At 39.7% G+C, this 22,387-nt stretch overlaps 1 protein-coding gene across 1 annotated transcript in view; it reads right to left on the bottom strand.

Moving 5' to 3' along the window:
* The window catches only part of GALNTL6 (polypeptide N-acetylgalactosaminyltransferase like 6), a 438,269-nt gene that overhangs the window by 179,708 nt on the left and 236,174 nt on the right, over window positions 1-22,387 (bottom strand). The window contains exons 2-3 of the mRNA XM_087437426.1: window positions 22,116-22,301; window positions 18,192-18,375 (exon numbers count right to left, since the gene is read on the bottom strand). Of these exons, the coding sequence (XP_087293552.1) occupies window positions 18,192-18,375; window positions 22,116-22,301 (370 nt within the window). The remainder of the gene's footprint in view (window positions 1-18,191; window positions 18,376-22,115; window positions 22,302-22,387) is intronic.

Below are 22,387 nucleotides of genomic sequence, written 5' to 3' on the forward strand. Positions count from 1 at the left end.
AGTATGAATTTGTTTAAACAAAAAAAAATTTTTAACATCAAATACCTAGTTTAGTGTTATCATATTGAAGAAATGGGAGTTTTCATGCACAAGGAGATAGGCGAACCCCATACTGAAATAATAGACATTTGATGAGGAGCGGGATAGGCTGGGTGCTTCAGGGAACACTGGTTTCATTGGCCAGGATATCATTGGTCATTTGGTAGTATGGGAGTAAAGAGAGTAGGTTGTAGGAGGTGAATAAGGAAGAGGAAGTGCCTCCTTAATATCCGAGCTAAGGGCTGGTCTTATCCTCTCCTTGAAGAGGCCTAATGAGAGATGGTTTCTGTGGAAACCAGGCCCCACCCACACCATCATCCAGCCTTGGGAGCAGAACTGGTAGGATGGAAGCATGTCAGGGAGAAGAACACATCTAATCCTGGGCCTGAGTCATACACTCGCTGAGGAAGTCAGCCTCCCAGGGACTGGCCCAGGGTTAGTTCTGCTCGTAAATGGGAACTCTTTGGAGAGGTATTTTTGAGCCTGTACAGTCACACTTCTTTGCAGCTTAGCGAGAATGGTGGTAATTTAAGCTTTATCACAGACACAGACCATTAAATCAGAGTTTGTTACTGGTAAAAATAATAGAAGGCCCTAGAAAGCCCTTTAGAGTCTCCAAAAGCATTAGGATGGTCCAATTTAAAGTACTGTAGCATGCTAGCAATACAGTGAATGCATATTGGTGGAACTCCATTCAATCTCTGTTTAAACTCCCAGTTCAACTTTGTTAAAGACCTGGGAGTAAGTAATTAACTTCCCACAATTCCCATACAAGGTTCTTTGAAACCGGCTGATTTTAGCATTATTGATTTTGTATTATAGATAAAAAATTATGCGTCAGAGAGTCGCCCTGTTGTGGTAGAGAGTGGTGTCAGACTGATCTAGATGTGAATCTCAATTCTGCCACTTAATTGTGTGACCTTGAGTAAGTTAACTTCCAGGAGTCTCCACTTTCTCATCAGTTAAAGGAAGATAACGATAATCATTAGCTAAAGGATTGCTGTGAAGATTAAAGTTAAGAAAAGTAGAACATCTAGGGCATTAACTGGCAGTTGGAGGAGGCTCAACAGATGACAGAAGCCATTATTCTGATTATGACTAGTAATTTTTGACCTTGACTGGGTTGTAGTTGTGGGTCCTACAGTTTGGGAGATGGGATTCATTGACATCTCCTCTGATATGCAGATCGTCTCTCAGAGTGAACAGTTACTTGCAAGACAACCTCACTAGTTGCTTTAGACTTTTATGGGCTCAGATCTGCACCTCAATGCAATGGCTTTAGGATCTCAGCAAACATCAAGTTTGTGTTTCACCGAGGAGATGAAGGTCCAGAGAAGTAAAGTAATTTCCCAAGATTACAAATTCAGTGAGTGGCTGGCCTGGGCTCTGGCCATGCTTAAAGCTTGTGTTGGCTCTGCTTTGCCCTTCACAACTCGGTCAGAGCACGTCACTCCAGTGCTGTTTCCTGTCCATATCCCTTCAGTGTTTTGACAGTTTCCTTTCCCTGGAAGTCATTTGTTCTCCTTTCTTTCCCTAACTCTCTCTCACCACCTTTCTCTTTGGATGCTGATCTTTCAAGGTGTAGCCCAGATCCACCTCCTCCAATTTCCTCTGCCCCAGTCCCTTTCAGCAGATGAGCTCAGCACAGTCTGTACAGCATCCCCTTTAGGACAAATCACAGTGTATGGTAGTGGTTGTTTATGTCTCGGTCTTCATCAGCAGACAGACAGGAGTGCAGAGGCAAGGCTTCACATATCTCTTACCTGCTGGGGTTCTAGATTAGAATGTATCGACTGTAGCCTCCAGGCCTGCACACCAGATGCACATTATTCATATGGCAAATCAATGAACGAGGATTTTTGATTCCCCATCTTGTTTTCTACCTCTTGCGCCAGCTGTTTATCTCCACGCACCTCCCTAAACTGCCCTTGAGGAGAGCTCTGCTAGAGGAGACAGATTTTGTCACTGCCTTGACTCACTTCCAAATAATGCCTAGTGCGGCTGCTTGATGCTTTTACACTCAGGGCTTATTTTGTCCTTCTTCAACTTGGGGCACTTTGGACATTTGGCCTGGAGGTTGTTTGTCTTGGTTTGCAGTGTGCGTTAATTTTAATTTAAGAGTAAAAACCTCGTTTGCGAAAACAAGGATTTTAACCTTTGTCAATGCTTTCTTTTAAAATGAGTTGCCTCTTTCTCCAGGAGGTGGCAGTAAAACACAATAGTCTGGGCAAACTGCAGTTTTTGACTATTTTAGGCTCACTTCAGCATCCCAGCAACAGGGGTCTCCTTCTGGGTTAGATTTCTACAGTAATTCTAAATTAAAAAGATAGAGTCTATCTAAAGATTTGATCTATCAGTCATCTTTTCACTGCCAGTCGTTCTCATATATTTCCTTAGCTAGGAAAATTTAGCTCTGGTTATGTAAGAATTCCTTTATACTTGACACTTGAAAATATAAAACAACAGATCTTTAGGAAAAATTCTCTTTAATTATTTTAGTATATGCATCATTAGTCTTAATGAATTTTTTTGTTGCTATATTTAATTCACTATGTTATGTTAGCTGAGGTAAAATTATTTGGGCTACTGATGTGACCTCAGTTGAGAAAATGGTTTTTTTGGAATTTATTTGAATGTTGTAAGTTCTAGACATATGTATATTTATTGGAGCATGTGTCTTTCAAAGAGTTATTTCAGCCTCCCAGAATTATGGTTTGTTTTTTAGACTCAGCACAGTTTACAGAATTAGATTTCTTTAATTTAGTTTCTCAGATTTTGTTTAGTTATCCATAAGTCCTAGGGAATTTCTTAAATAAAACTTAAGAAGAAAATATTTATCAGACCAAGATGAATTATATGTCAGAGGAGCCAAGAAATAGTTTTCAGGGTGTGCCTAGTTAAAATTTTGGATACCAAGAAGCAAAGATCAGAAACAAGTTAGCAAGTCAGAAGTTAGCAAGTCAGAAATCTATTAATTAAAGGCTATATCTATTACTTATTATTCTCTGAAAAGACAAAGAGTAGCAAATTGCTCAATTATGATTAATAAATAGTCGTTATTTATGGTATTTCAATTCATTTGTATATAAATATGCATTTCAACATCTTTAGTATATTTTCTCATTCTGAAGGCAAGAAATCTTCCTACTGTGGATCCCAGACCCTGCAGCCCTGTTTACTGTCTATAAAAATTTAACTTCTTTTTCCACTGTGCTGACCACAAAGTAGACAACAGACTCCAGAGTGTGAGTAGCAATGAGGTCTCAAGGGATGAGTGGAAGGAAAGATCTAGCACAGAGTGTCCCTACAGATACTGACTCTTCGCTGGTTTCTTCATCCAACAAATACTTATTGAGTGCCTACTATCAGCAGTCACTGTGTGATGTGGTAAGGACACAGCCAACCAGACAGGCAGACATGCTCTCCGCTGACATTCTTGTGGACCAAGAATTTCTCTCTTTCACCCATAGCTGTTTTCTGCTCCTAAGATTGCATTTAGATGGATGGGGAATGTCTTGCCTTCATCTCTCTTGTCTTGTAACTTTTCTCCCCTGGGTTCTCTCTCATACACATACAGAGGAAGATGGTGAGAAGACACATAGGAGAACAGCATATGAAGACCGAGAATTGGAGTGATGCATTACAAGCCAAGGAACGCAGGGGCTGCCAGAAGCCGGGAGAAAGTCCTGGTCCAGTTCCCTCCCAGGAGCCTTCAGAGGGAGCATGGCCCAGCTGACACCTTGATTTCAGACTTTTGGCCTCCAGAACTGTGAGACAATATCTTTCTCTTGCTTTAAGTTTGTGATACTTTGTTACAGCAGCCTCAGGAAACTAATATGGATTTGGGTTCCATCTTTTTGCTTACCAGTATGGGAGATTTCTGTGACCTTCTCTTCCTCATCGCCAGCTTGGGCGTTAGCCCCATCATTCTATTATCCAGTCCATCCATCGCATTTTTTATTATTTTATTTTATTTTTTTGTGAGGAAGATCGGTCCTGAGCTAACATCTGCCAATCCTCCTCTTTTTGCTGAGGAAGACTGGCCCTGGGCTAGCATGCATGCCCATCTTCCTCCACTTTATATGGGATGCCGCCACAGCATGGCTTGACAAGCGGTGCGTCGGTGCGTGCCTGGGATCCGAACCAGTGAACCCCGGGCCGCCGCAGTGGAATGCGTGCACTTAACTGCTTGCGCCACCAGGCCGGCCCCCATTTTTTATTTTTGTAATCATATCCTAAATGTCCATGAGGATTCTTCTTGTTCTCTTTCCACGGAAATTCTTCTAGATTTTGGATGACGATAATTAGATTTTAAAAATACGCATCTTTGTTTCCTCTAGGTGCAATTATTCTGGTGGTTTATTCTGTTTCTTTTCTTTTTTATATTGATGTAACAAGTTATGATACTCAGATCATCCGTTGAAGAAAAGACACTGATATGTTTATAAGGTCCTATGTCTGGGTAGCAGGTGTGGGATTCCTCAGTGGAAATGGTTCTCCCCTAGTGGCCAGGCTGACTGTGGCCTCTGAGTAAGTGGATGATAACAGGCGGGCTTCCCTCCCTGTTGGGTGTGGGGTGTAGCAGAGGCGATTGCCAAAATAAGGAGAGTTTACTCAGGTTTGGAGTGCTTCAATGTGTTTCACTCCTAAGCAGAACTATTTTTCCTCTTTTCCCTCAATGTCTAATATGTAGATCAAGGGTAACTGAATTTATTCCCTATTCTAACACTTAAAGAATGCACTGAAAAAAATTGTGTAATGGGATAATATTTTTGAAAGAAACTATCATTGATAAAATTCTTTTTCTTTGTAATTCTTGTTATATTTGGCTGTCTGCCCACTGAAACTGAAGGTTCTCTTGCTTTAGAGGAAGGCAATGCAGCATCAAGAAGAGGAAAGTCATCGCTCAGCTTGGCTTTCAAATAACACAGCATAGAAGAAGCAGAGCTTTCATTTGCAAAAGCAATGGTTTGTTGAAAGAGGGAAAAAGATTTGTTGGTTCCAACCAGTCAAACTTGGCGGGCTTTGACCCAGCTCCCATTGCGGTTGGAGGAGGGTGGGGTGTGGCGGGGAGAGGAAGACTCTAGGTCTTTAGGATCACAGAACTTAGAGGGATTGTCCCCACCTCCTGTCTATAATTCTGCGCTGGGGGATACCTCTAAGTAGCATGCTCTATGTCAACATGAGGCAGCTTCTTAGAATGAAATGGGTGGTATGGTGTCATTAGTTAGACTGGGGGCCTGAGATAGGGCCTTCCAGGTCCCCATAACCTCACATGTGTGGAGGAGAGCCAGATGTTTTGCATGTCTGGGTAGGGGGACAAGTGGTAGGTAGATGAGAGCTGAAATCTAGATAGGGATAACCACAATGTAGGGTAAAGGTTTGGGGCTGGACAGACAAAGCCAGAGATCGGTTAGAGCATGCAACTGTGTCTCCAGGACTAGTACTTAGCAACAACTTAGAACTTAGATAGGGCTGAGTCAGAGGGAGGATGGCCATACCATGCCAAGAGACCAGATGAAGAAATGACAGATGTGCAAGGTATCCAGGGAGGACAAAAGTCTCTTTTTCAAGATCTGCTACATTCCATTTGAATCCAGTGGAAGCTAGCTGAGAAAGATAAAACTTCAAATGATCCCTCCCACCATCATGACTCTCCCTAGAACCAAGATGCCATCCTGGAGAGGAGGAGAATGGGAGAAATTTGAGCTTAGCAATTTGGAAAGGAAAACAATCCTGATATAGAATTTGATTTTGAATTGACTGAGTTTGAATTGTGAATGGACTGAGAATTTACCTGTAAGAGACCAAGATCTGGATCAGAAGGAATCTACTTCATGAGATCAAGGGCTCACTGCTATCCAGTGACTTCAGACCTAGGAAAGAGGACCTATGCTCTGATCAGTGTTGGACGTTCCTCTTCCCACAGGATGGGCAGCCCTGGGGGCTAAAGCGATGTGCCCACTGGAGGCTGCACACCTCTTGTAAACTGGGTGCTGGAGTTTGCTTTATTCCTTGTACAAATGGTTCTGAGCCTGCTTCCAAGGCCTGTGTCATTCTCTTCTTTAGTTCTCTTTCCTGGGGCTGCCTTACTGCGGCTTGGAGTTTATACCTTAAGGCTGAGGGGCACCCAAAGGATGCTATTTTTATTGATAGAGTAGGACATGTGGACTTCGATGTCCACCTGCATGTGCCTGTGGGCTGTTGAGGTGCAGGCAGAACAAGTGGGAAGAGAAAGGGGTTGGCCATGAACTGTTGTACTTTCGCACATTGCCATAAAAAGCTATACAACTTTAAGAAGGAATTCTACATGCAAACCAGGCCTTCCAGGTTGATTTGAAGGCATAATTATCAAGGTAGGAGGATAGAACAGAATTCAGCAGTTTATCAGTTTGGTTTATAACTTCTAAATGCTTAGACATAACGCACCTGGGCCTTCATTTGCCGTCTTGCCCTGGGCCTTGCATGTGTTAGGAGCAGGCCAGCTGCTCTCACTGGAAACCGTACTTTGGGGCTTCGTTGAGTTCAGTTACGGAGATAAAGAAGGTTATATTTATGCATATTTGAGTTGTGACTGTATGTTTGAAAACTGTTACCTATACTGGAATTATTGTCTATGAGGTGATTTCAATTACTATAAAAAGTTAAAATTTAATTCTTGGAGCAGCGTTAAGCAAAGGAAAAATACTTAGCAAGTCTGTTTTCTTCTATAGCTTTTAAATTTGTGGACTTGGGGAGGGATAGGCTGTGGAGAGGGGGAGGGAAATAACACTGCTCCCGCGTTGGCATTACATGTAAGCGCAGACCCCATTTTGTCTTGCTGGTCACAGCCTTTCCCTCAGCTGTCTGCCTCCACTTACATGCCGTTCAGTCTTGCTTCCTTTTTTCTGGCTTGTGATGTAATTCTTTCTTTCTCTCACTTATACTTCTAACTTATCCTTCTTTCCTCAATTTCTCCCTTTGTGTACTACTTCCGGAAGCCCTGGATAAGTTTTCCTCCCAGTCCAGTGCAGCCGGGAAAGCTCTCTGGCCTTGTGACTCTCCTGCAGTCCTGCCCTGGCTCACCTGATGCCGAGAGCAGGATGTGGGCCAAGTTCATTCTCGTTGTCTTCCATTCTAGTTACTACTGATGGAAGAACAAGCCAAAACATAGGAGGAAGACACGGAAACAACAAACATTTTGGTGTTGCCACAGAGTTCCATAACTGAAGAAGATTCAAGCTGGAAGGCACCCTTGAGGTCACTTTTGGGTCAGAAACTGCATCCTGGAGACTCTGAGTCTACACTGCCCAGCCAGCATGAGGCCTTCCATCCTGACAGATGGTCTGGGCCTTTGCCTTTCCAGTGAATTATACCATGTAATCTCTGCCCCTCAAGAGTTCATTTTGTCCAGTTTTTATTGGCACTCTAAGAAACAAAAACAGATATTCCTTTCTCCTTAACATATTTCCAGATGGATCTACCCCAAGAAATATTAGACCAAAAAAAAAAAGGAAGAAACTCTTGTCCCTGCCAATTGGCCATATAACTATTGCTTAATTATTTCTTTGAAGGTGGGAATGATGGTCTTGGCTAAAACCAGTGCCTTTGTGGACGTACCCTCACTTTAGATAGTGCTCCTGGATGCCAAATAGGTAATCAGAACAGCAAACAATAAAGACTGACTACTTCAGTCACAGGTAAGCTAATAAAAATATATTACTTTTCTAACATCACTCATTTCTATTTACATAAGGGGAATATGTGCATTACTATTTTTAAATTTTATTTTAGTCCGTTTATTTTATTTTTGCTCTAACTTTATTAGAAGATTGAGATAAGGAATTGCCTCATTTCTGAAGTCTCTTTTCTGTCACATACATCACTCATCTCTGAACACAATCTCATTGCTATAGGCTGAATGTTTGTGTCTCCAAAATTCATATGTGAAACCTAACCCCCAATGTAATGGTATTTGGAGGTGGGGTCTTTGGGAGGTGATTAGGTCATGAGGATGGAGCCCAAATGAATGGGATTAGCACCCTTATAAAAAAGGTATCAGAGAGCTCCCTCACCCCTTCTACCAGATGAGGACACAAGAAGAAGACAGATATCTATGAATCAGGAAGCAGACTCCCACCAGACACTAAATCTGCCAGCGCCTTATCTTTGGACTTCCCAGTCTCCAGAACTATGAGAACTAAATTTCCATTGTTTATAAACCACCCAGCTTATGGTATTTTGTTATAGCAGCTTGAATAGACTAAGATACCCACTTACTGCCATGTCATCCAGAACAAAGACCACCCACCTCAAAAGACATCAGCACACACTCAAAGCCAGGCTTTATCTCTTTCTTGCTCCTCTTATTCATACATATCTACTTTCTTTGAAAAATAATTTGAAACAATTTACATGCAAAATTTATATGTATATAAAATCATATATAATGATAATATAATAATTACCATAATTATAATTATTATAATAATATAAAATAATAATAATGATAATATAATCATATATATATGTACAAAATCTTGGAATTGGGTTCTGACTCATAACCTTGGCAGCCAAATGTGTTCTATCTCTGTGGCGAGAAATTTAGGACTAGAGACTTTCAGTTGCCCACTGTCCAGCTCTTTGGGTCAAATTATAAACTTTTATGTTCTCTGATTCTTTGCTCAGGTCTAGTATCACCTCAGCACCATCAGATCATTGCCAGCTGACTCCCAGATACAGGCTCTAGTTTTCATCATTTCTTCCAATATAAACATTCAAGGTTCTATCTGAACACCATATGTAAGATTTAGTTTTCTTACCTAGACTTTCAGATCTGTACATGTTCTTCAGGCTTGTTATGCTTATCTACCCTCCAAGTCTAAGACCATAATCTCCGCCCAGTCCACTGGCCCACCCGAGCCCTGCCCTCAAGCATGGCCTTTGGGGCAGCTCCCATTGGGTTCTAGTTGGTGTCTAGAATCTAGACAGCCCTAGATTCTTACAGCGTCTTGGTGTTTGTTAGATGTCAGAATTGAAAGATTGATATCATTACCTTTTTAAGAGCTAGCCTCTTTGTTAAAGATGTTATTATCTCCTGGATTGTGGTTTTAAAAAATATTTTAATTATCATTCATAATGTAAATGATTCCAGGAAGGCCTTCTGTTACCAGATAGTTTTTCCTAAAACATTCCTTTATCATTTCTCTTCCTTCTACATGCAGAATAAAGGCTTTCTGAAGTGTGGTCTCAACCACAATTTATTTTTTTTCTACCACTCCCCTACAAGAATCTCTGCTGTATTCAAACTAGTTTGTGGGTGAAACTCTACAAATACTGTGCTTAGCAAGTACTGTGCCATACCATTTTCCTCGGCTAGTACCCTTTTCTGAAGAACTGTCACCTCTTCTTCAAATATACACAGCCTTGTCAGACCATTTCCTCTTCTGAACTTAATATTTATTTCACCAATTCAATAAATATTTATTTAGTGCCTGTTGTGTGCAGGTACTAGGTACTAGAGACATAGTGCTGGATAAATTGAATAAAACAGTCCTCCCTGCCCTCATGGAGTTTCCATTCTAGTATCAAGGTGAGCAATGATTAGAGGAAAAAAAGTATTGACTTGAGAAGAGAAGTAAAGAGGATAGCAGAGCTGGAGCAACTATTTTAGCAATGAAGCCTCAGGCAAGAAAACAAAGCTGAATATACCCAGGCCTTGGGTCTATATTTGTCTCTGCTGGGAGGGAAGGTGAAAGTTGAGTGAATGACAGAGGATTCTGTTAAATTCTGCCATGCTCCAATATGATGTTATCATGGGTAGAATAAATGTTGCTGAACTTTGGGTACTAGGAGTGGGGCTGTGACAATATTTACATGGAATCATAGAGGTTTTCTCTTTGGCTAAGTGCCAGCAGAACTTTGATGAAAGAAGGCTGGGGAGCCAGAAACAGGAGATCTGGACACAGTGTGATTATATCATAGAGCACAGAACCCATAAAACAGTCCTGATAAGTAGTGAATGTAGGTAGACTAAAGTCACATCTAGAAGGGTGGGGAAGTGATGCAGCAAATAGTCATCACACATGAGACAGAAAGATGGACTCAAGACATCTCCTTGGAAGCACAGCAAAGTGGTTAGTCATTGAAAGAACAGGTAAATGGAGAATAAAAAGTCATCAATCCAAGTGTGTGAACTCCACAATTCTTCAATACATAAGAAGCCATGGCTAAGTCTTAAGTGGTGCAGATTTATCAATAACTACTAGATAGTACTGGAGGTCTAGAGGTGATTGGCTAATGTTGCCCAGGGGTGCTTGGGATGAAGAATTCAGTCTCTAGCCTGGCTATAGAAGAGCTAACTAACCTTGCAGCAGTGAAGCAAGACCAGGAATGAGACCACAAGTCCAAGGTTCAAGAGGAGATGTTGTCAAAGAAACAAGGATGTGGGCTAGTTAGAACAAAAGTCATGGTAAGGGTGTTCTGGAGTTCCACCAGGACCATGGTCCTGAGCGATTTGTAGACAGGGATAAAAACCTATTTCAGGATGGAGGAATAGGTCTCACCTCCTTTCAAAATAGCTTATCCTACCAGATCTCCTGTGATTGAGTGACCTTTAAAGGGAGTGGTGGCAGAAACAAGAGATTCAAAAGTAAAACACATGGTCAGAAACCAGAAAGAGGTTACCTAAAAGCCAGAGGCACCTCAGGAGCCCAAAGATCTCAAGAGAGCAGGACAAAAGAAAGAAGAGCAGGGCTGCACCGGTAGAACAATAGCAGTGATGGTTAATTTAGGAATTAATTTTGTTAATGTTACCCTGGCTGCTAAAAAATGGAGAAAGCGATAGGGAGCATCTTGTTGAGGAAAGGTCATTCCCCCTGGGAGAGGGAAGAGAGAAATAGCTATTTCTGTTGAACAGATCCTGACAAGGGAAAAGTACTTTTATAACCCTTTGGTGCGAATTGTTTATTAGATGGTGATTTCCCCAGAGATGTAGGACTAGGGCAGCCAAAGAGCCTGGAGAGTGAGCAACGGGGCAGGGTCTTCAAAGGGGAGAGATGTGTAATTAACAAGTTTGCTTTGGACCGTCTCTGCCTATGTTCCAGTGTTTAGCTTTACATTAAAAATCTTCAGAGGGATTTTATTATGGGCTTTTGAAGGAGATTGATTTTATTCAATGTTTTGATTAGTTTTTAAGACCCTCGAGCCATTTGTTATTCTCACCCTCTGTAGATTAGGACACCATTTAGAAATTTGACAGTATTTTCTCCCTAAACATTTTGTCCTTTTGCGGTTGTCAAATATTGAATTAGATCTTGTTATAAACAGACCAGGAACTGGCATTGTTGACATTTCCCTTCATTAGGAAGAAACTGAAAGCTGACATTTTCAACCTATCAGCTCTAGTTAGGTCTATGGATAAGAACACAGTATGGGAAATGAGGCAATCTGTTTCCTTTTTGGCTTTCATTATGTACTCACCGTGAAACAGGAATTGATAAACAACTTCACTTAATGGATGCCTAAGTTTATCTTCAAAGAAAAGGAAAAGTATTGATTAACTCTAGGATTTAAAGTCTGAATGAATGAAAGAAGGCATTGATTTGAATCCTATGAGATTATTGATTAAACCTAAAAAAGTTTGAAATCTGAATGAATGAATGAAGACATTGATTTGAGTCTTGATTTGGCCTCTTATTAGTTTGTTAACTTTTTGGTTCTCATCTTCTTTATTTGCAAAATTGAAAAAATATCAATAGCTACTTTCCCTGCACCAAAGGATTATTATGAGGGATCAATTAGATAATGTAGTGAAGTGCTTTACATGCTGTGAAGCGCTAGACAAATGTTAGGTTTTATATTACATATTATGTAGGCTTAATGAAATAGGTTATTTGGCTAGATTAATTGAGGGACTTCTGGAATAATGTGAAGTTCAGGCATGATCTGTGGTTGAGGTTTTGGAGAGATAAGTCCTATTTCACTCTTCTGGAACTCATCACTAGACTAAATTGATGAATGTATTTTCTAACCTAAACCTCTCAAAAGTTTGAGACCACAGTTTCAAAACCAATCTTAGAGAATTATCTGGTTGGAGGTTGAGGCTGAAGCAGGTAATACTATGGTAGTTTGTATGCATCAATTTGATTTTTTGAGGAAAAGGGGGCAAAGTTTGAAAGCAATTGCTTGAAGATCACAGCAAAGTTCCTGAGAACATTGACCTGGTTTGAGAAGTAGCGTACGAATAAAATTCTCCCACCCTACCAAACTGATACTTCAGGCTTTAGAGGTGGCCCAGTAGGAGCTGGGCAGAAAAAAGGGAAGATGAGTAATGCTCAATTCAACTCAGAGGTGAAAGTGGAAAAGACTTTTAAAGTTACCCTTCTTACTTTACATTCTACATTAAATTCACAGTCTATTTTTCCATGCGGAGTAAGTTTTAGTCCTTACTAATTTTGATTAAATTCAGGATAACCAATATTGGGTCAAAATCCACATGGACAGAGTTTTGAGTAAAAGAGATTATCTTTACTTTCAAATTCTGAGTAAGCTAAGGTGCATACAGCTCAATACCCATTGGAGTTTACCCAAGTGGGATGTTAAAATTTTGAATGTCAGTTAACGCAATCAGTAAGGTGCTGACAAAACTAGTCATTCATTTCAGGCGTTAAGTAACTTGATCCTTAATCTGTTATTCTCTTCTTTGCATTAATAAGATGAAGCTTCTGGGCCCACCAAGGAGAAAGAGCCCCTCTTCTACCAGGCTGGTCAGCCCAAGCCTGGGCCCATGGCCTTCTGAGCAGAGGGCTGGCTAGATCTCAGCCCCACTCACACCCCTCCATGGGCACCTGTGTGCAAGCACAATCTATCTGGATAAGGCAACTCTGAAATGATTTTCTTTAACCCAGTCTCCTGAACATGTCTTGAGACAAGACTTGCTGCAAAGATTGGTGAAGGCCAGTGATGTTTTGAGCTTTGTGATAGTCATTTACCAACACGCATTGCTCTTGGAGAAGAAGTTATTGTCTTCTCTGAAAATGTTTTTTTCTGTTTGAACATGATTATTCCTTAAGCACTAGAGAATGCATCTTCTCTGAGTACAAACAGAGGAGGTAGAAATTTCCAAGGAATAGTGGGGATCTTTAGATCTGGGTCTTTATGCCAGTTTCCTGCGTTAACTTTGGAAATTTGCTTAATCTCTTTGAGGCTGAATTACATCATTTGTAAAGATGCAGACAGTATTATTTATTTTATATATTTGAGATAAAGATCAAATGAGTTGGCAATATATGTAAACTTCCTAGCCCAACTCATAGTAGTAGACATTTAACAACTCTTAATTTTCTCCCTACCACCATGGCATGGAAGAAAGAATGCAGCACAGAATGATGAGTCAGCAACACCAGATTCTAAGCAGTAGCTGTGAAATTTATTGGTTGCAACGTTAGATAAGTGACTGAAACTCTATGGCCTAGATTTCTTCTTCTATAAAAATAAGAGGTTGAATTGTCTCTAAGGTTTCTTCTAGCTTGATGAACTTATGATTATTTGCACAGTTTTTTCTAATTCAATTCAATTCTAAACTTAAATTTAGTACAACATTATATTTGTTACCTAAAATGTACTGGTGACTTTCACACGGTGTTGGCATCAGTACTTTCTCACACTCCTGCATAGAAAAGAGAGCCAGCAAGTGCCCAAGGATCTGCACTCTGTCCCTTAGAAGAACAAAGGGAGACACTGTCAGTAAATCTTTAGAAGGTATTCTACTTCCATGTAACAGTGATACAGCTCTCTGTATCAAAGAGGTTGAATTTTATTCATTTTAGCGTGGGCTATGTGTCATACTTTTGGATTGCAGAATCAGCATACAAGGATTTTACACTTGGCCTTTAGATCCTCAGAGGACCATTGGTATTTGTAGTGCCAACCTTGAGGCACCTTGCAACAGGTCATGGCCATTGCTCTCCACGCCCTAGGATAGTTCTAGGCTAGGTAACCGGCCTAGATGAGAAGTCATTGAATTCAAACTGATGTCTGTGGACATAGGTTTCTTGAGGGAATAAATGAACATTTGTAGCCTGTGAAGTTTTTTTCCTCATAAGTATAGATATCCTTATTTTTAAAATTTTGGAAATTGGTGGTAGCATATAGCTAGAAAACAGAGAATGTCAGCCCTCGCTAATGACTGTGTACAAGAATTCCATCTATGATGATGAAAAGTCTAAGTTTTAGAAGTCTTTGAGAAATTGTGGAGATCTATCTGAGGAAGATTGGCAGAGTGAAAGTAATTTCTCCACAATTCAAAGCTAGCATAGAGGTGGATTCTGAAAAATACAGCAAACTTGCAAAATTGAATGGACTACTGAATTGACTGAGTACTTAGAAAAGGAAGCATGATCTCTAGGGACTAGTGCAAATTACTTAGAAATTAACTTTATTTTTATGGTTGACAGACTCATATATTAGGGTCTGAGTACCTAATATATTGGATGGACTATTTCATGCTATCTTTGTGAATAGGCTGGGGAAACATGGATGAGATTGCAGTAGTCAAGTGAATTCATATATATTGAGCAGTTACGTTAATGAGCATGAACTTTCACAGGATCCTGGAGGACCTGGAAGACATGGGGATAGAACTGGATGCAGTTAGCCTGGAAAAGGAAAAAGTTTCCTTTTTTTCCCCCTTGAGAGGGAGAGGCATGGTAGCTGTTTTCAAATATTTTAACAGCTCTATCATCAAAGAGGAATTAGACATTCCTTGTGTCTCAAGTAGGACAATTTGGGATCAAGGAGGCAGAATTTTCTCAATACAAGGGAAAAGGTTTCTGTTAATCGGTCTAATGGAATGGACTGTTTTTTGAGGTGGTAAATATTACATCCCGGATGAGTTCAAGAAGAAGCTGGCTATCTGTCTTGGATATTGTCTAGTGGTTGCTTGCAGTAAAGGGAAATTGGACAAGATAATATTCTTTCTAAAATTTTTAGAAGCCAAGATAGGGTTGGAGAAGAAAGAGATCAGAAAGCAAATGAATATCTTCTCCTTTGTCATCACAACTAATGGAACATATTATGTTTTGTCACACAGAAAAGGCTTACATTGCTAAGTGCCCTGCACTAGAGACAAACCAAGAATAAAGAAACCTTCAAGTATGAATAAGAAGGATTTCCTAAAAGCATTACATGTTGATATAAGCCACCAGAAAAGGAGAATATTTTGTGATTTTCTTAAAAGACAAGAACAGTTACCTAATGTATCCAATCCAAGCAGAATTGTTACTGCCATATAATAATTTGAACTATGAATATTGCATTTTCTCTCATATTCTAGAAGCAGTTTATCTGAAAACCAGAACCCTTTGTAAATATAAGTAAATATTTTCTTAGTGTCCCAAAGTTCTCTATGAACTTTCCTTTTCCTTCCTAATCAGATTGTTGAAGGTCTTGATTCCCAGTATAGGAAGTTGGCAGATTTTATACTCTTTTGACCAGGTAACCTATATTGAGAAATACAGTTTATACCATAACTCAGGATCATATATGCATTATAACTGAAATCAAACATTTGAGAAATAATACTTATGTTTTGGTATAATACTCTAAAACTTTCAATTTAATTCAATTTATTAATAATTAAATACTGTTTATGTTCCACTAATTTCACAAGTTTTGCAGGTTGAAAAACACTACTGTAGTCAATAGTTAGTCACTGAAAACTCAAATAATGGCAGAATAAATGAGAGAATTCAGGTCTTGTCATTTTGGACATTTGATCAACTTGCTACAGAAAAATAATATTTGCATATTATTGTATGAAAAGTCTAGGGTTTGCGATACATTTATATATTACTCTTTAGTTCCTTTCTTCCTATCTTTTCAGCCTCCCCACCGCCTCCTCCCATGGGAAATCACACACCCCTGGAAGCAGCCACTGGAAACAAGAAAGACTATGAGAGCGATATACAGACAGACTGCATTTCATTCTGTGTATCTTAAAGCTTTACATCTAGAGAAGAAAGTTTTAGCCTAAAGCATGTCTGTTTATGAGCACACTCAGGTGACTGCTGAGATGATGGAATTGCTGATACACTGCTCATAGCTGCTTGGGTAACCTTCTTTTATGATCAGGAAGGAAAATGCAGTTTTTAAGATCAAAGTGGACACCTCCTGGAAGCTACATTTATTATAAAAGGCTAAAGTGTCCACATTCTTAGGAATCAAAGGGACTTAAAGCAGAAAGGCAGTAGTATTCAATAGACAAATGAAATTTTTGACAGAACAGCAACCACCTAAGTAGTGACAGGAACAAGAGGTAATTTAATTCTGAAAGGTACCAACTCTGCCAGCTCTGGGGTTAAGCGAGGTGCCCGATATTGTGATAGCCACAGCCAGGGCCTGCCTGGCAAAAATTTCCACTGTCAGTGCAGGGACTGAGAATACTTTTATAATTTTCACCATTTGAGTTTCCCTTGGTAGCGTTTTGAACGCATTTCTGCAGAAAGCAGGAGTTCCGCTCTGCTACTGCAGAGGAAATCAAATGGAGCGTCATTATAACCCAGTCACCGTCACAGTAATTGAAAAGCCATCATGGACGAATTCTAACCCTTAAAATGTGGCAACCTCGGATAGTAATGTCTGGACTGTGGCTATTCTACTGTCAGCTGCCATCTAATAACAGTGCCACTGTGTTTAGGGTCCTTTTATATGCTCCTCCAACCCCCAAGCTGGCCTTAAATCCCCCCATAAGCCTCTTTGCCAGGTAACTCCGAAGAGCATCTCTTAGCTGGGCCCACTTCAAATATTTACTAGAAACTCCTTCACTTAGATCACTAGAAAACTTTTGTAATAGTTTTAAATAACTTTGAAATCTTGGCTGAAGCATTTGAGAGTAACAAAGAGCCTTCATTATTTCTTCTCAAAAACTTTCCAGCAGTTTGAGAGTCTGAAGAGGCCTACCTTCAGAAATTGTGAATACTTAATGAGTGTGCTTCATACTGTGAAAGAAATGATTCTTTTTTTCCCCTTTTTTATCAGGCTAACGTCTTCTGAAATCCCCTTTGCTTTACCAAGAGTTTATCTTTCTAGAGACTAGAATTGGAGAAAACATTTTCTTGATGTTTATCAAATGTTTATTGTAATTAAAGTGTTAGTGTTGCAGAAGTGGTTTTGTACTCGTGAGCTTCTCTACTGCAAACTTTTATAGCCCATATTATTAATAAAAAGACAATATTGATTTTAATGCACTTTAAATGGACTCTGAGAGAGTGTGCAAAGCCTCGATGACAGACATTTTTCTTGCACTAAGAAAAAATATATGGAAGTTTTAAAATTATAAAAATTTGAATGAGATCAAAAGGGTGCAGCATGAGGAATAGATGAAAGTATGCCTTGGGCAATCTCTGGGCTAACTTTTGGAAAAAATTTGTCATTCGCCATTAATGGTTCTAATAGTTTGTCCAACTTAGCCATATTTCATTTTTTTCTTATTCTTGATATGCACAATTCTCATGTCCACACTGAAAAGAAAAAAGGATTTAGCTTTGTAGAAATCAATAGATTATTGTAAATTCTTAGCTATATGGAACTTAAATTAGTGCCTTGGTTATCAATGATTATTTACTCTGCCTATATCCTTTTGATTGAATTGCCCAAGTTTAAGTTATGGGAGCACTTACTCAGGAGCACTGCCTTCCCTCATAAAGAGGCAATTCCCAACAGGGTGTAGAACATAGGCTTAAATTCTGGTTCATATTTTATATCATTCCCCAATAAAATAAAAGGAAAATAGTTAATTTAAATAACCCTTTAGGGAAAAGTAAAAAGAATAGAGAGAGCTGAAAAAAAGAAGAGAACATCTAAGAGAATATCTAACAGGAGACCATGCATGCCTTCTCCATGCATTTTCTGTTAACTGCATTTTCCTGATTCTCACACCTGCATATGTTCCTTCATGCTTAGCAAAGTTTGAGAAGGGGTGATCCATGTATTCAGCACAGCTTGTAATTTTCCACAGCATGTAGGTCTGACTTTTCTCCAGTGTTCTGCATATTGTCGCCACCTGTTTTATTCCATTTTATTAGAGATAATTGTCCTCATGGGTCCCCAGTTGACACGCCTGGAATGAGTTATCTGCCCTCTCTCCCTTGGCCCCTCCCTCAGCTGCTACTCACTCAAAAGGGTCGCTGGGATCTGCCCTCTGGAGCTCTGGAGGGATGGGGATTCTTTTGTAGTACATTTCCCAGTCGAAGGCGCCTCGCATGGCATCCCCAGCTTGTGCCTCATACCCAAAGTGATTGTGGTCAATGACATCGATCATGGGGCACACGATGGTTTTGTGGTTTAGTGCAATTTGGTCTGAAAAATGAAAGCACAAAATAGGAAATGACATGCCTGCCTAGGTCATCTATCATTTTTCAGCAAAGAGAAGCCTACAGATCCCTCCTAATGCATAGCGCTTGCAGCCTGGTTCCCTGTTGTCGTTAGAGCACTTCGCGGAATCTCTGAAAGCTAGACTTAACCTGATGGGACAGTGATTAGGTACAATTAGTGTTGTTGTATTTTCCTTTAAAAAAGTTATGTCCCAGAGAGGATTGCAGACAGTCCATTTAGCTCTACCTCTGTCACACTTGTGTTCTGACCTGTCCCCAATCTGTCATTTTATAGTGCATCCAACATGCATGGAGTATAAACAGGACTTGTGTTCCTTCAAGCATACTACTGAGAAAATATTCGCCTTCTTTCTAGAGCTTCCAAAATGTAAATATTTAACTTCATGGGTTTTTTTTAGCATCTAATCTCATAATGGCCATGGTGGTTGTCCTTCCCCTAAATGCTGACAGATCGTACACAGAATTCTTTGCTCTCAGGCTTATCAGAGATTTTCCCAAGTCTTATTTTGCTACTGTTCTTTGATATAGACTCTGTTTGCCACAGCTATACATTTTTATCTTCTTTCATCATATTCAAAAATATATTAGATGGCCTGATACTACTGTGACTTTTCCTGCTACCATTAAATTCTTGAGCAACTACTAAGTGATTTATAATCATGCTATTTCTAATCTTCCTAGCATCCCTGTAACGTGGCTATTATTATCATTCCCAATTTATGTATGAGGAAACTGAGCTCTGAGAAGTTAACTTGTCAAAGTCACTCATCTTTTGAGAGTAAGAACCAGGATGCAGCCCCTGCTTAACGGTCCAGTCCTAAAACCTCTGGTCTTTCCAGTCAGCCACGGTGCTTCTCATGTAGCAGAAAGGTGACATCTTTTCGAGTTCCAGCTCCTTCCTTTTCCATGCAGACGTTATTATTGTGAGACATTAAGAGCCAGTGCAGGAAACGGGCATTTACATAGTTTGGCTCACCTAGAATAGCTACCTATGATGTATTTTCTTCCCAAGAATGTGCATTTAATCTACATTTATTATAACAAACTAGTATTGTCTGACAGGTAGAACTCTTAAGAATGAACATCTGCTTTCTGGTTATTTGGAAGACCTTTGGAGGTGGCATGTGGAATAAAATACATTTAAATATCTTTAAAAAAACCTGATATCGTTTAGAAATAATGAGGTTTGGTTATTTCAGTATCATTGTTTTGATGACAAACATAAAGCAGAGTTTGGAAATGACAGAATCCTGTGGAAGATCTCCCCTCCAGATCTACATGCCATTTCATTCATTCATTCGTTCATTCGTTCATAATTCAACAACTATTTATTAAGTAGAAACTACACACTTGTCACTTTTCTAGGTTCTGGGGTTAGATGAGAGAATAACAACCACAAAAATCCCTGTCTCCAGGAATGCAGCAAAGACAATCCATATACATAATAAACAACTAAATTATATAGCATGTTAGAAGGTGATAACTGTGATGGAAAGAAAATAAAACAGGGTAAGGGGAATGTGGAATGCTGGCATGTGGAAAGGGTCACAATTTTAGATAGCATGACCCTAGTAGGCCTCAGAGAGCCTGAGGTCACCTTAATCTTATTTCGGCTAATTAGAGGACAGAGAGCCCCTCAGCACTATTTCAAGTTAATCTCCACCAGGGCTCTATGAGCATCCATTTGCACCTGGGCAAGCCTTGTAGTGGGTATTAATCTTTGTCTACATGGTGTTTCCCCATAGAGGTCTTTGACCGTCATTGCTCTGTCCAAAAATATTTCTTCTCTCACCTCTTCAGGTGTTTTAGTATTAAGGTTTCAGTGACTTTCTTCAATCACCTTCAGACTCAGGTTGATTTACAAGTTCCTTGACCAACAAGGAGTCCCAAAGTGACCCAAAGAGAATGAGTCTGTTAAATTAACTGTCAACTTTCTCTTCAAATTTCCTTTCAGCTCTCATCCAGCTGCACTTGCTTAGGGTGAAAACAGCATGACTAATTTTTCATCTAAGACTTGTGCCTACATTTCAATTTCCAGGGATCAAAAAAACAGACTCTTAATGGGAAATTGAAATTCAGGTATAATCCCAAGGTGAAAAATGAACCAAGAAACTGTGTGGCTCCGCCTGTTTTTTCATTTTGGATGATGTGTCAAGACATTGATAGAGGAAAATAAAAAAAGATAGTGATCCTGAGCTCGAATCATTTCTTATCCATCAGGCCCGCAGGAAATGAAATACTTTAATGAGAAAAGGTAGGTTTCTCTTTATTCTCTTTTTCTTTTTTTTTTCTACTTTCCTTCTTCCTTTTTTTTTCTTGTTAGATTCCTATGAACAATCAGAGACTCAATAATTGGCATTTAGGGAGTGCTTTGGTTCATAAATAAATTAGGCCTTTTGCTGACTTCCTTGAGTATTCAACACCATATAGGTCAAATTCAGTTTGAGGGAATCTCACTGTTGCTGATGAAACTCTAAATTGCTATGTCCTTGGACAAGGTACTTCTAATTAAATGCTCAGAGGAGTCTCTGGCCGTGGGACCACTGAAACATGCCTGCGGATTAGGATGGCTGGGCAGTCGTCTGTGTAGGAGTGCATGCATTGAGTGAGGGTGGGGTCTGAGTTACTGGTCATTTCCTGTTTTAAATCCTATACAGTTTCAATTGATTTTTTTCCCCCCACATCTTTTACTAATGGAGCTTTGCTGGTTCTAGCTGAAATCCTACATGGTAGTCAATAACAGCAAATCATTCTTTCTGAGGCAGCTATTGTGAAGGTAGTTGTTACTGGCTTCAGCTCCAAAGCCAGGGAAATATTTACAATAAAAGTTGATTTAGCGAAATCAGGAAGAATAGGAAGGAGTACAATATGTGTGCACCAAGAACTTTTTAGAAACATATTTTTTTTTCAGGCTTATAATTTATCTCTTATCCACTAATGGACTTTATATCTGACTTCATTGTAAAATAAAAAACAAAGTAGTCAAGCTGGAACTGAGCCACACATATGTTTTCTAGCTTGAATGCCTTTCAGTTCTTTTGAGTTTCTAACAGTTCAGGTGCAACTTCTTTCCCTCCTCTTAGCCATCTTGTGAGCACTCAAAACGTATCACCTGCATAGCAGCATTTGGGAGGGTTCTCTATAAACATGGGGGATTATATATATTGGGATATAGGCTGGTGCTGGAAGTGGAAGGGAGAACTGGCTTTGTAAATCCTGGAAAATGTCAGGGTGCTTACACTTTAATTGTATTCTGGAGCTGAGTAATTTTCTTTCCTCATCTCTTAACAATCCTATAATAATTGTTAAACTGTGTGTGTGTGTGTGTGTGTGTGTGTGTATTTTAATCTTATCATAGTTACAGGTAGTATTTTTAAATATTTTTCTCTTTTAGTGTTTACCCAGTGAATATAACTGCAATGAAGGAGAACGCCTAAGATAAATGAAACCTTTTCAAACCTTAAGTTAGATTGCAGTTGGTGTTATCTAAAATGTCAAATTTAATGCAGTTTTCTAGTTACCTCTTTGTCCTCAGTAGTGGTTAAGATAGAATTCAAGGTTCCCACTGTAAAAATTGTAGAAGAGGTCTCTAGCCTTTGCCAATTGCAAACTAAATAGAAGCAAGCTGCGCACCCTCTCTGAAGGAGGGCCATTCCCCCAGACCCTCCTGGTTTCCAGGAGGCTGCTGTGAGGATGTGTACTCACTGAGGAGCGGGGGCAGCCAGTTCACATTGACCTCGCAGTGGGAGTCGAGGAACGTCAGGACTTCTCCTCTTGCCATGGATGCCCCCAAGAGTCGGGTCCGGATGAGCCCCTCTCTTCTCTTGGTGCGAACAATCCTCACTTTGGAAAATCGGGCCATGTATTCTTCTAACTTATCCTTCAAGTGTTCTAGGAAGAAAGTAGAAAATGCACAGAAAGAACACAAAACATGAGTGGCAGCAGAATTACCCACGGGTGTTTATGCATAGAGAGTA

This window comes from Ceratotherium simum, chromosome 12 (assembly GCF_057802395.1).
Source record: "Ceratotherium simum simum isolate JZ-2026a chromosome 12, ASM5780239v1, whole genome shotgun sequence".
Taxonomy (NCBI): Eukaryota; Metazoa; Chordata; class Mammalia; order Perissodactyla; family Rhinocerotidae; genus Ceratotherium; species Ceratotherium simum.